General features: G+C 42.2%; 3 protein-coding genes across 5 annotated transcripts; all 3 read right to left on the bottom strand.

Annotated features, from left to right (window-relative positions):
* Nucleotides 1-78: 78 nt before the first annotated feature.
* On the bottom strand, nt 79-4,642 carry LOC109853989 (corticotropin-releasing factor-binding protein). The gene is made up of 7 exons (XM_020426639.1): nt 3,560-4,642; nt 2,543-2,633; nt 1,975-2,135; nt 1,430-1,643; nt 1,087-1,265; nt 874-982; nt 79-723 (listed from the first exon to the last, which is right to left on the bottom strand). The coding sequence occupies exons 1-7, from the start codon at nt 3,662-3,664 to the stop codon at nt 587-589; spliced, it is 996 nt and encodes a 331-aa protein (XP_020282228.1). The 5' UTR covers nt 3,665-4,642; the 3' UTR covers nt 79-586.
* A 1,280-nt stretch (nt 4,643-5,922) lies between these two features.
* Nucleotides 5,923-9,027, bottom strand: LOC109853255. Its single transcript, XM_020425164.1, has 4 exons — nt 7,902-9,027; nt 6,745-7,037; nt 6,331-6,479; nt 5,923-6,230 (listed from the first exon to the last, which is right to left on the bottom strand). Exons 2-4 carry the CDS (start codon nt 7,035-7,037, stop codon nt 5,923-5,925), a joined length of 750 nt encoding a protein of 249 aa, XP_020280753.1. The 5' UTR covers nt 7,902-9,027.
* A 141-nt stretch (nt 9,028-9,168) lies between these two features.
* On the bottom strand, nt 9,169-13,918 carry LOC109853581 (adenomatous polyposis coli protein-like). Of its 3 annotated transcripts, none has more exons than XM_020425842.1 (9): nt 13,494-13,918; nt 12,467-13,364; nt 12,254-12,398; nt 12,011-12,162; nt 11,529-11,871; nt 11,050-11,455; nt 10,656-10,916; nt 10,319-10,549; nt 9,169-10,214 (listed from the first exon to the last, which is right to left on the bottom strand). In XM_020425842.1, the coding sequence occupies exons 2-9, from the start codon at nt 13,317-13,319 to the stop codon at nt 9,462-9,464; spliced, it is 3,144 nt and encodes a 1,047-aa protein (XP_020281431.1). In that variant the 5' UTR covers nt 13,320-13,364; nt 13,494-13,918; the 3' UTR covers nt 9,169-9,461. The 3 variants fall into 3 exon arrangements, with proteins under 3 accessions (XP_020281431.1, XP_020281421.1, XP_020281440.1); XM_020425832.1 differs by having other exon boundaries at nt 12,467-13,337; XM_020425851.1 differs by having other exon boundaries at nt 12,467-13,263; nt 13,494-13,650.
* Nucleotides 13,919-13,981: the final 63 nt, after the last annotated feature.

Raw genomic sequence — 13,981 nt, 5'->3', positions numbered from 1 at the left:
CGGCGATGGCGGCTTTTTGTTCAATAAAAATGAAAACGTCTCGGACCTTCTTTTGTTGCAAAGTGTATGTACGTAGGTATCTATCATATAATATCTATTGACATAGAAGACTATTATTTTTTATTTTTAAAACTTTTTAAAACACAAGTCCAGAGAAGTAAGATTAATAATAAATATATTCATTGTGCGGTTTTCAAAGAATTGGCTCGTGTTATTTATTCAAATAACGTCGTCGAGAAAAAAAAAAGGAATGTGTTTTTTTTTTTTTTTATCATCTGCGTATCATAAATCAGTGTACGTCACATTTTTCACCTACACGTGTAATAATAAGTTTTTGTTACAATCTAATGTATACGCAATATACATATACATATACATGTAATCTACATACAAGTTAAATTATGTTTATAATAAGAGAATGCACATTTTATACAATATATTTATATCATGTTGACGCGTTGCGATCGCTTAGATTGTTTCAAAGATAAAAGTTAAAAAAACAAAATGTGTGCACAGCATATATTACGTGCGACAGGTGTAATGAAAGAGGAGGAGAGGAAGGATTGTTGTTGTCGAGGCGATCGTTTCAAAATCCGGAAGCGGAGTCGAGTAACAGATCGTCGTTCACGATTTGACTTATCGCCACCGTCACCGAGTTATCGTAATCGCCGCTGGATATCAGCCGCACCGACGTCACGTCGTACGCCACAAGTTCTCTTATATCTGAAATAAGATCAGAACCTGCGTTATATAAAAAAAAGATGCTGAAGTTTTTTGTCGAACAGATAGAATGAAAGATAAGTGTAAAAAAAATCATTGTTATACATATATTGTTTTATCTCCAGATGTTAATTAATCCAAGAACTCGTCTACCTGGTTTGGAGTCGATGCCGCAAATGGTGTCGATCACGTCGAGCTTCGTCGTGTCGAGCCCGCGGCTGCCTCCGATCTGCACCAAATCGCGCGGACTCCTCGTTCCGCACTTGAAACACGATGATTCATATCGTATATAAATAAAATAAAACATTGAACGTCCGCAACTATGACAAAATCAAAACGCGCGGTCGACCTTGCAACTAAACTTACTTTGCGCAAAGTGCCGGTTTCGGTGGTGGTGCGGGCGACGCTCTGCGAGACGCCGCCGACTCCGAGCGCGATAACCCGCACGACACCGGGATATACCGCTATGAGGGTGCAATTAATCCGTCTGCCGTAATTGCGAATCGTGAACGGATCCGTCGTGCTGACCGACAGGATATTGCAGGCTGAAAAAAACGAGACATTTGTCAAAAGTCTGCGTACAATCCGATTCAAAGTTTGTTAAAAAAAAAACCAACGTTATTTTCTTTATTTGCGAATTATTTATCAGGTGTATAAAAAAAAAACAAGTTTAATTATCTCATTGTTAAGTCGACTTTGTTCGACTCACGTCTCGGATTCTTCGGATATTTCGCAAACACAACGAAGCCTTTTTCGGACGAAGGTATTTTGTACTGGAGTAGCGCGACGTTTTGCGAACTCGAGAAAGTTTTCCTGCGCCATCCGTTTTTGCCGCAGAACTCGTTCACCCTCTCCTTTACGGGTAACATATGATCGGCCTCGCTCGGAAATACCTCGCCGTTCAACTCCCAGCCGTCGATCACCTTGTCAGGATTCGATTTTACATTGTTTCGTGTCGTGCGAAAATGTTATTTCATTGTTTTAATTTTTTTTTTGTCGTGCCGACGACAGATATTTGTCTTTCGCGACGTTGCCCGCTGCGCGTGACACACGAGGGATCGCTCGAATTTATCCGACAGGAGTTTTCCATTAATAGCAACACGCGGCGAGAACACAAACTTTGCGAAAAATTCGATTTTTGCGAAACTCGCTGTTACAAAAAAAATGTTGTTTCGTTATTGCAGCGTCAACGAGCGCAGATGGCAACGACGAGAGGGAGATCTATTGTTTTAACAATTACATCCGACGACATACCGCCAAAAGTCCGTGACGTTCGCAGGGAACGTCGTAGCTCTGGAAATATAATTCTACAACGCGATCCGGATCGGTTAAAAAGTAAATGCCGCAAACCTCGTCGTTGTCGGACTGAGACACGTAAGAGAACGGTCCGCTGTCCGAGGTAACGAACATACAGTCTGTAAAATTCAGAATATCAGTTTTTATATTTTAATACAAGAGACACACAGATGGAAATATTTATTTTTACATAATTCCGGAAAACAACACCGCGATTGCGCACCGTGGCTGTGTCGGTGAACGGCACCAAGAGAGGTACACGTAGAAAATTCATACTTACGCGAAAAATTTATACTAGTTCGACTTGTTGTGTTACGGACAACTACCCCACAGTTCTCAGCCATTAACACACGGATCGCACAACTGGCGCAGTGACGCAATTACCGCCTCAATTATGAAGTTTACAAGCCGTTTAATTGCGCCGACCGCGCAACCACAATGTTCGGTTTCGAACGTGCATATTAATTGATTTTACATATCGCAACGATAAAGTGTCATTTACAAGAGTACCGCGCTTCCTCATTACCTGTGACTGGCCGATAATTTTCACGAGACGGATTAAACGAAGCCTTCGCTCCTATCTCGTAAGCCAAGATATTGGCAGCTTTGTTCGACACCTAAAAATTAAGTGAGATTTTCTCCAATGTAGATTTTATTTGCTCGTTATAAAATTCAAAGAATTGCATTAAAAAAAAAAAAAAAAAAAAAAAGAGAACGAGAGATTGACATTTGCTTGAGTGTAAAAAAGGTGTGGCGAGAAATTTATGTAATTAAACTTTCTTCTTTTGAAGATGATAATGACATAAAAAATCTGTCGCGTAAAATGGGGAAGAGATAAGAGATACAAAAACGTTGAGATGAAAAAACATCTGAGCGATATCTGAGAGAGAAGAGCGCGAACTGACAAAGATTAATAATATGATTATATAGACGATGGAAAAAACTCATTAAAAAGTTGGCAATCGACGTCGCTTGTAACATTATCTTCGAGTTCACTCAAAGTTTTATCGAAATAGTCAACGCGCTTCACTCGCGTCCAATTTTTTTTTTATTTAGCTTGTTTCGAGTTCCAAACCGCGTGTATTGTAAAATACCTCGGCGCGTGAAGTTGCTTCAACAACATCTTGAACAATGAACAATTTTATATAGAATTTTATACTCGCGTTGTTTGTGTAATTTTTTTTTTCTTTCCAAATTGAAATCTCCGTTGGAACATGTAACCAAATTTTTCCGAAAGCGTAATATTGCAAGCATCATCGAATCGCTAATTAAACTGTCGCGACAAAAAAAAAAAGGAGCTTGTTTTATCAGACACGAAAGGCCAGAGAGTGACTCGGCCACATACATAGGCGATATCTATTTACAACGGTAATTTTATTTTTATCGAGTTTTTGTTACGCTAAAGAAATTCTTAAGTGAAAAAGCCTCTCGGGGGATGTTAATGAAAGAAAGTATTAACAATAATTTTATTAATTATCATATTATAACGTCTAGGTTTTATATTTTTTGTTAAATGTGTATTCACAGACAGGGGCACATTTACCTGTTGGTGACGGTGATCGTTGCTGATCGTTGCTCTCGCGATGTAACACATCGCGTTGCCGATGATGACCAGGAGGATCGACCTGAAGATCGACTTGCAGAACATCTCACAAACGCGACGTGAAGTAAGTTTGCAGACCACACGCAAACCACGAGAACTGAATCCTCTGGCTCTTTTACTCTGGATCGCAAATCAAATGTGAGCACGAACCAAGCGCGGCAGGTGTTCTGACGGCGTCGCGACCCACGACATCCCTCTTATAGCCATCTCGTGCAACCCCCTCGTCTCGTCCTGGCTCTACGCGCCACCCCAAACCCTTATTGCTACGTACAGCACGTTGAATTTGGAAACGCGGAGGCATAATGTGAAATTGTTTCTCGGGTATCCAGACGAGCAAAAATATCCCATTCCGGTTGCATAATAATCCTTGTATATGTGTGTGTGTGTTTTATAACAATATTAAGAGGTACGTTTAAAAAAAATGTATTCTTTTGCCAGGAAGAGATTTGCATCATTTATTCGAATGTTTGAATTTTATTAGACATTGTTCTCGTTTACTCGGCGCACGGTGATCGTGAATATCCAAATATCTCTTTCGTCCATTCTCTTCCTCTGTCGTTTTTCCAACGCACATATTGACGAAATTCTATACCGCGAAAAAATCATTAACGCGGCGTTCGGCGTTTGAATGTTCCAGAGAGAAAAAGAGAGAGAGAGAGAGATCGACGATTCAAATATTCTTCTATAATACTAATGTTTTATTAGAGCAATGCTCGTGTGCGTGTTCGACATTTATACATGCGCAGCGCGGTTTTGAGTGGCAAGAACAGGAGACGCGCGCGTCAACTCGTCAGCGAGATGGACGTTAACCGATTATCCGATATTAGCGCAACCTAGAGAAATTCGCCGTGAATATGTATATCGAAGTACACAACGCTTCGACGTTATCTCGTCGGGCTTAATTCCGAAGTCGTAATAGAGATCGATGTTGACGGCTCTGGTGGCTACTTACGCGGCGCTGCGCTTTGCTCGCGCAAAGCTTTACAAATGACTTTCTGAAACGCCAAGGGAAAATGAATTATTCTCCTCTCTTCGGGAGGACGATAATCAAATCGAAATGTAAGTTCGTCGTTATTGTTAATTAATTTTTATTAATTATTTTGCAAAGTCTCTTCTCTCTCTCTCGATTTTTTCCCTCTTTTTTTTCCATATGTACAATCACAGAAATGAATGTTAATACAAAGACACGGTCATTTTGACTGGTAATTTGTTTATTATAATAAATCTAGTTTCTCTGCTACACCAGTAAAATGCAAAAGTAAAAAAAAAAAAATAACAATTAATAATCATCACGGGCTCTGATCTTTAAACTAATAAATGAATGTATACATGGTCGCAAAGAGCTCTTTTAGCTCTATTTTTTTTTTTTTTTTAACTAATGAATGAATATGTGATCGTAAAGAGCTCTTTACGACCACACATACATTCATTTATTAGGTTAAAAAAAAAAAAAATATTTGAATTGTCAAAACAAATATTGCGCGTGTCACAACAGACTTTCGTTTTTTTCTTGTCTTTACGCACTTGGTGGTACCAAAGTAGTCCGCGGATGTCAAAATCATCCCACTTGACGGTGTCTATTTAAATGTAAATGGTGAACATTATATAAGCGTGTTTTCTCTCGAAGAAGAAGAAGAAGTGAAACGCGAAATGCGGCGTATTTTGATGATGACACATGTGAATAATAAAACAACTTCGATAACTTTACTCTTATCTCACTTTGCTAGAATCTAAAAAAAAAAAAAAACAGAAATTACGAGAGAGAAACCCGAGAGAAAATACATCCTTTCGGAAAAAATGCATCTCTTCGTGTTTCTCTTCTCGTTTCCTCTTCCTCAAAATACAAACAAATTTTCTCTCAATTTATATGTATTTTTTTTTGTGATCTTGATAAGAATGCGACACACGTCTCGGCAAAACTGTGCGATTTTCATGTTTACGATTAAGCGCGGAGAGTAGTCACGCACAAAATAGAAAACAAACATTACCATCGGCAGAGTCTGCGAACGCCGTGTAACTTGTCGATTTGCAATTCCTCACGCAAGCGTCGGACGTAAGCGGATTAGATCTAAAATATCGGTAAAAACACGCGGTCGCCGATTTGCGCGACAATCTGCCTCTCACAAAGGAAAAAGTAGAATAACAATGTCTCTAATTTGTGTTTTTTTTTTTTTTTAAGGAATTTCTTTTTGATAACATAATTTTGCGAAATAATAGTGAATTCAGCTTGTGTGTTATTCCACAATACGCGCAGCGGCCGTTGAAACCTTTGTTATTTCTGCAAAAGAGAAAATCCTTAATACTTAATGATGGTGCGGAGGCATGTATGCCGGATAACGTTCCTCTTCTTCGGGAAACACTTGATGACTCCTGTCGTGCCAAGCCTCTATCGGAGAGTGATAAAGTCCGTAATTGACGCCACTGGTGGCTATCTTTTTCAGACCCTGTATGCTGGATAATATCAGAGCCATTTTGGCGAGGATCAGAGCCTTGCCGCCCAACACGGCGAGAAACTGGAAGCCCAACGGTATGAAGACCGAGCCCAACAGCATCAGGCCCATCATCATCATCGGCATCATGTGATGACGGTGACGATGTCGACGTCTTCGGCCTGTGTTGTTGAGAGACGTAAGAATGAAATTTATAATGAAATTTATAATGAAATTTACTACGCAATCCGCTCTGTTTCTATATATGGTCTGTAAACCAACCTTGCACGATATTGCTACTCAGATCTGGTTCGGACGTGTTGGTAGCTGTCTTGAACATACGATCCAGGTCGACCTTGAAAGCATGAGTACGCAGAACGCGTGTTAATCGATTCCAGATGATCGTCGGCCAACTGGCATCGTCTCCCAATCTGTCGTACGATAAAGAATTGTCTTTGACGAGAACATCGTTACGCGTGTTTACACAATTATCGATTCTACTTCGAAAAAAAAAAAGCGAGACAACGCCAAACAATCAGGTATGTCTTTACAATTCATTTTCTGCTCCTTTTCTCTCGTTACATTTGTCAAATTAAATTGTGATTTACAGTATGTTATTTATTTGTGTATAAAAAAAATTATTATACTTAAGTATACTTGATCTATTTAATCGTAAGTTATGAAAATCAATCTCACTTAGAGTCCGTGCTGTTATCGTCGTTCGAACGAAAGCGGATTAGATTGACGCCATCGAATACCGTGATGACGTCGTCGTCGAGAAGAGCGTCCAAAGTCTCGATGGCTCTCTGCTGCACGCATTTCCGAAAGATCTCCAGTAATTCATCCTGACCGGAATTGTTCTGGATCTCTGACGGGCAATTTTTTAACATAGACCGTAATCCGGAATACCATTTGGTTCTGTCGTCGCAGCTGGCTCTTACAACCGCGGTCAGTGTGAGAACGAGAACTTGGAGAGTACGAGAGTACATCTGTGAAGTTGAAAAATGCAACTTGTGTCGTATTGGAAAATTTGAAATACAAAACTTGCGTATAAATTTTTTTGTTTTGTTCTTTTTTTCTTTCTCTCGAAAGTATAGAAGAGCGCCTTAGAGTTTAAAAAAAAAACAAAAAAAAAAAAACATTAATTTTGCCAAATCAATTGCCACACTACAATTTTGTCGGAAACAGAATTTTGAAAGATTGTCATCAAACAATGTTTCCATGTTTTCTTATTTTGAACAACGCAGTTCGCTTTTGCAATCGATGTTTCGCGCGCGATCGTTATCACAAGAGCGTACATTAGGATTGCGGTCGCTTTGCTCATTCAAGCATTTCGTAACGTGAACAATAATAATAACAATAATCGGTTATCTTTCGTAGACTGTGCTTAGAACGTTTGTTTTAATTTGTAATACGATTTTTTATGTTTATATTGTTCTTTTTTAAATGATACAGCGCAAAACTTTTTACTATGTACAAAAACATTTATCGCAAGCAGTATTTTTCTAGCTGAAAAGCGTTTCGCATATATCATACGTGAATATCGCACGCAAGTCATTCAGTTTGTGCAAGTGTGTGTGCGTGTGTGTGTGTGTATGTATGATATTTGCATGCCAGTCGGTCAAGAATCATCTAGAATACTCTTAAGAATATACGTTTCTCAGGTTCTCTCTCTCTCTTTTTCTCAAACAAGTTCTCTCTAAACTCGAGAAAATTTCTCCGCCAGATGGCTACGAGCGAAATATCCTTCTCGTATTCAAGTTTTACCGTGACTGTTATATAAGGGACCAAACAGCGAGGATTAATTAAGATCATACTTCACAGGATCAGTTCTGTAGGAGTAGGTCTCATACCTCATCCCTAACATGGGAGTTGATACAACCACGATGACGAGAGGAAGCTCACTTTCCTGAGCGTGAGAACGACAGTAGTTCCCGACTTGTCGGATGAGCTCTGTCATCTATGATCGTTCACTCTCTGCACTCAGTGCAGGGGGGATGGAAAGTCGGGTTTTCTGAGTGGTTCCCCTTTTATAAAATTCAAATAAAAAAACACTTTTCCGAGTTGCAGCGAGAACTAAAATCTACTTTTTGACGAACAAGTTTGTTTTTCGTCTAAGATCGTAGATGGAAGTTTTCTATCTGGTGTGTTACATTTTGTTTTTGAGAGACAAGTTTGACAAAATGCACAGAGTGGTTGGTACACTGTTGATTCTAAGAGGTTTTCGAAAAATTTTAAATTATCCGCACGTAAATGTGTTTAGGGAATATCAGAAACAAGCGTTTAACTTGAAATCCACTTTTGTAGAATATATTATTTCTGTTTCTAAAAAAAATATTTTCTTTTCAATAAGTAAAACGTGTAACTCTGTACAAATGCGGAGAAACGATATATCCCAAAAATTCACTTGTTTTTGGCGTGAGAAAAGTCCACTTTTTATAAAATATCCGATGAAATTTTTTTTACCTCGAAAGATCGGAACTCCTCCGAGAGAAGACCACACACTTAACGGACACGTCGCGGTGCACTGCGAATGAATATACGATCGTACGGACGTTTTACCGTCGCGCGTACATTTATACGTGCAGAAAATAGACTAAGGTGCCGTGCAGGTGATCATTACGAGTCATCGAAGGGCATCAAGGTAGCGGTCAAAAGGCGGCCGGACTTCACGCTCGGACGATCACTCTACGCAATCACCGGCAAAAAAACCGTGTTAGTACTCGACTATATGACAATCCGGATACCGGCGATTTTCCTTCTGATGACGATGGACGGAATCCATCGATTTTCCGATAACTGTGATTACACCGTAATGAATATCGTTATATATATATATAACGATATGTATAAGAAAATCGGATGTTGGAATTTTATTTTTATACATTATAAAATATATACGCGCGTGCAAAACAAAACTTCAGTATTTTACTGATCAAGAAATGAGAACCTTACCAGCCAAACGATTCGGTAATTAAATTCAGCTCGAAACTTGTTACGTGTGTTATAATCTACACGTTTAAAAAAATAATTATTTTACATACATCCAGCCTTCGAGGTCCTCATTTCTTGATTGAGATTGATTATAAAATACATGTGCGTTTTATTATTTCGTATAAATGTTTTTTCGTATATGTATATTTCATCGTTTCGTTGATACATTGTACTTCGAATCGAGTTTTCATACACGATGGAAGTTCATATCGTAACAAGCACCTTAAACGTAATTTTGAAGGTATAAAAAAATATTTAGATAAAAAACAAAGTTTTTTATGTACAAATTTACGGACGCGGTGGAAGTCTGCGAGAGAGATCCAAGGTTTGTCGAAATTCTCCGTAAGTGATCACTCGAGGAAACAAAATTACGCAGACTTTACCGCAATACGATCGTCAAAATGCGTTGTTACGGCACGTTACGTTTTACAAATGTACGAGTTGTAACTGCAGACCGAGTAATTGTCGTCCGGTATTTGTTCGTAATCGTCGTGACCACTCGCGCCCTCGTTCGATTTGATTCCCTTTACACCGTATTTGTTCCTGAGCATGGCGGAGGTGATGGTCACTTTTCGCAGATTCCACTCCTCTATGGACGTCATCGCGTTTTCCTCGCTGACGGGATTCATCGCGGAATTGTGGCGCGAAGGCACTACTGCATTGAACTTCAACGTGTGTTTGCACGCGTAATCGTCGTAGTTGTCGGTCCTGTTGAAAATCGGCGCGTTGTACTTAACCACGCGCGATCGCACAGACACGCAGAGACTGTCGACGGGATTGCCGTTTTCGCTCTCCGCGTTGCGAAGCGACGGCAATCTCCGAGCGGAGCACGGCGAGTTGTTCATCGTCCTCTCGCGCGGAACACTGTCGCAGTGCCGTGATGTCTGGCTCGAGGAGGTATGCGCCGCGTTACCGCTCGTCGCTCTCCCGGGAAAGCAGTTGACGTTGCCCGACACCACGTTTCTGGCGAAGCGCATGTCCGTCGCGTTAATATTCACGGATTTGCACGACGACGGTACCTGCGACGCGACGTTCCTGGAGAAATACTGCTTGCCGCTCGCAAAACAAGAAGACGAAGGAACGGAGAAACTCTCCGACGATTTCGAGTACGACTCAGATCTTTTAACGGCTAACGTCGTCATCGACGACATCGTAGACATGGGACTTTGAGCCTGTGAATTGCACACGCAAGTTAGTCGCAAAACAAATGTGAAATAGAAAAACATTTTTTTTTTTCAGCGCAAAAATTTTGACATTTGCAAGAAGAGAAACTTACTTTAGGCATCCCAGACCTGATGCATTGCGCCAACATGATGTCTTCTTCCTCCTCCGAGAGTCCGACATGATGGTCTTCGTAGGGCAGACCTTTTTTCGTTACATTTTTTCTCTGCTCTACGTATCTCGGCTGAAAATACGGCGACGCGGTCGTGCGCATGTTCATCGGTTTGGTGTTCTCCATGGGTTGCGATAACGGCAGTCTGATTGACGGTGATGTGCCAAGTCTCGCCTGAAAACAATAATTTCACATGAAAAACCTAGTTAAAGTGCACAGCATAATGTGCACATAACCGGTTCTTTTTACAGTTTGAAAAAAAAACCTTCGTTATAACGACCTTTGGCATCGCCGATTGTATGCATTCTGTCAACATGGCCTCGTCATCCGAATGATTCGGACTGTCGTCGGAAAACTCGTCCGGATATCTCAGTGTCGCGTCGCGTGGCGACTTTGAGCACAAGATAGGATTCTTATTCCTGTGACTTCTCTCAACGGGCGAGGACAATGGGGTGCCGCATGTGTCAAATTTGTGAGATGACGACTCGGGCTTTTTCGCAAATAAAATACTATTCGTAGGAAGCGGAGGTATCTGTCTCGCCTGTGTGAGAGAGAGAGGGGGAGAGAAAAGAGAATACAAGTAGATTAAAGAAGTTTATATCTTGACAATTGTTCTAACACACATCTGAGAATTTTCTCTACATCATATGAGTCACCAAGTTACGAACACATACCTTGCCCGATTGAATACACTCGTCCAATATCTTCTCGTCGTCGCCCGAGAGATTGGCACTTTCGTCGAACAAGTCGTTTCTGTGGCAGTCAATCTCAAGCGACTTGTCCTGCTCGATCGTCTCTATGTCCTCTTGCACACTCGGCATCGAGAGGGCGGACAGATTGGACTGAGATCCAACCGGAGATATATCAGCGGGTGTGTCCTCCGTGCAGTACACGTGTACGGTATCCGAAGCGACGATCTCCATCGACGTTCTCGTCTTCGACGTGTTGACGGTCGCCTCGACCGGAGACGCGTGCGGGTCCGATCTGCTCGAAATAGAATTTCTCGGATACGAGACTAAGATACTTGGCTCCGATTGCGCGGATTTCTGCGAGCTGAGCGTTTTCAACGACTGTTTGTATCTGCAAACGCATCAGAAAGAGAATATATCAACAAAAAAATTTAAAATAGATGATAAAAATTTACAAATTTTACCTATTTTGAATTCCCATGTTGATGCAAGCAGCCAACATGTCATCGTCGTCCTCGTCATCGCTCACTTGCTCGTCCTCCTTCGCTTGAGCCTCGGGGCTGCTCACCGCCATATTGAGCATATCAGTTTCGAGTTTCTCAACATTCTTTTCGTCCGCGTCCGGTGTTTTTTCCGATCTGCAATACGTCTCGGCGACGATATCAGGCAGTTTGACCTCGTCGTCGATCGTGAGAGAGCTCAGACTCGTCGCGGTCGAAAATTCGATCGGCGTCGATTCTTCCTTGAAAGTTGCAACCTCGTCTTCGAAAACGCTGTTCCCCCCGACGCTCTGCGGTTTGGAGAATGCTGCAACGCGTTTATAAAAAAAAAAGAAAACAAAATTCAGAGATTTAAAGTCTTCCAAGTGGATAAATATTCGAAATTTTCGTTGAACTGATATCGTTATTACTGTCGTCACATTTTGATGATCAATAGCATTGCATACATAAGTGTCGGACCGATGGTCTTACTGCTTCTTCTTGTATCTTTGACACGAACTCAGGGTTCTGCGTCTTGTGATTGCGTGGACTGGGTAAGGCCGTTTGCGTGGGCGAATCCGGCAGTTCGCTAGGCGAGACCACGCCGCTGGTTCTCCGGCTGAAGACAAAAACCAATTGTTATCACAGACAAAAGTTCATTAAGTTTTGCACCGCGGCAAAAACTTTGTTTTATATACAAAAAAACTTACCTGAAATCGCTGACAACGGAACTACGATCGTCGTGAATAGAATGTTGTTCAAATCCGCTCAGCGATCCGAGCGAACTACACCGCGAGAACATCAGAGGGGTTTCTTCCGTGTAATAATCTTGGCCGCCAAAAGTCACCATTTTTCCTACAATTAACAATCGCACAGATAAGCGTGCGTGTTTCCTTACGTGTTTTTGTCAGTTCAATACAAACCTTCCTTGTCCAACACACGTGGATTGTTTTTGATCTCGGGAGAATTGTCGTTTTCCGGGGACAACTCTATCTGATTGCCGTCCAATCCGAGAACGCTCTGTTCGTCGTTTTCCAATTCCTCCTTGTTAACCGGAGGCGAATCCACTTTGGAAATGTCCGCGTTATCCTTCTGAGGCGTTATCGCACTGTTCAGAGAACTTGGCGAATTGGCACGCGAGAAACTCTGACAAGCGCCTTCTTCCTCGTAATAAACGATCTCCTTTTCCGGAGTCACTTGTCCGGGATTAAGAACCGCGGTGTCCTTGACGCTTTCCTCTTCCAGCTCCTTTGTCATCAGACTGTCTTGCTCGTCGCACACGTTGGCGGTCTCGGTCTGTTTGATGAACGACACCGGACCACTTTTGACGGTCGCTTCGACGATCTTCTTCGGCAATTTCTTCGGAAGGTCGTTCTCTTTCACATCCTCGACCCGGAGATCCGACATAGAAGTGGCGGTGGAGAAATTGAAGGGCGTCTCGTAGGGTGTTCCCTCCGTGCAGTAGGTCTTGACGGTGTCCTCTTGCTCGCTGCCCGGAAAGTATTCCGTGTTCTGCTTCTCTTCCTCGTCGGTGTCGTCCTCGGCGTATCGCAGACTGTAGTCCGTGGGCTGATCGAGATCGGTCTCGGCGTAGTCGCTGAACAAATCCACTTTGGAGTCGCGCTCGACGAACTCCTTCTTCGGCACGCCGCTGCTCGTCTGCATGCCGCCCTTGGCCAGGTGGTTCTGCGACGGTACATTTCTCTCAACGTACTTCTTGCTGTAATCGACCGGTTGATCATTCGCGTCCTCGTCATACGCCTCGACGTTATTCATGTTTCACGCTCTACGACACTGAAATTTTTACTCAAAAACCTCGCGCTATGAGGACCGAAAAAAAAAAAAAAAAAAAAACGAATCTTCAACTCCAAGCGCAATCAGGCATGTGAATTACTTGACGTGATAAATGTAGGTATAAGGAAAAAGCGAGAAGTGTGAAAAAATATTTACATTACGAGCACCGGAGGTGTCAATGGAACATCAACAACGCTCGTTCCACGAAGGACAAAAGATCAGCTGAAACGAAAGGCAAACATCGCCGGAGGTCGGGAGTAGAAACTATACGCAGCCCTCTCGTGGTGAAGACGCGAAGCGCGCGCATTGCGACGACGAGGAGGAGAGAAGATGCGCGAACCTTTCGACCAACCAATTACCACCGTTCTCGACCTGGAGGAATTATAAAACCGAGCACCTCGTCTTCAAATTTTCGTGAGCCGTGCGTGCGAAAACAGGCGGTGACAAATAGCTTAGAATGGCGTATGGACTAACTTGAGGCGGTCCTTTGAGCCATATATGGCACCAAACCAAACCAGGCGGTGAAAAATAACCATCGGAACCGAACCAGTCCGTGTGCCGCATTCGAAGGGCGCGCGGGATTGGTCGTTCGCGGCGCGCACATGTGGATTGGCTCGTCGGGGTGGTGGGCGGGTGGGTGGAGG

The sequence above is a fragment of the Pseudomyrmex gracilis genome, unplaced genomic scaffold (assembly GCF_002006095.1).
Source record: "Pseudomyrmex gracilis isolate BER0280 unplaced genomic scaffold, ASM200609v1 scaffold_2, whole genome shotgun sequence".
Classification (NCBI taxonomy): domain Eukaryota; kingdom Metazoa; phylum Arthropoda; class Insecta; order Hymenoptera; family Formicidae; genus Pseudomyrmex; species Pseudomyrmex gracilis.
Note: the sequence above shows the minus strand (reverse complement) of the source record. Positions and strands in the feature narration are given on the sequence as shown.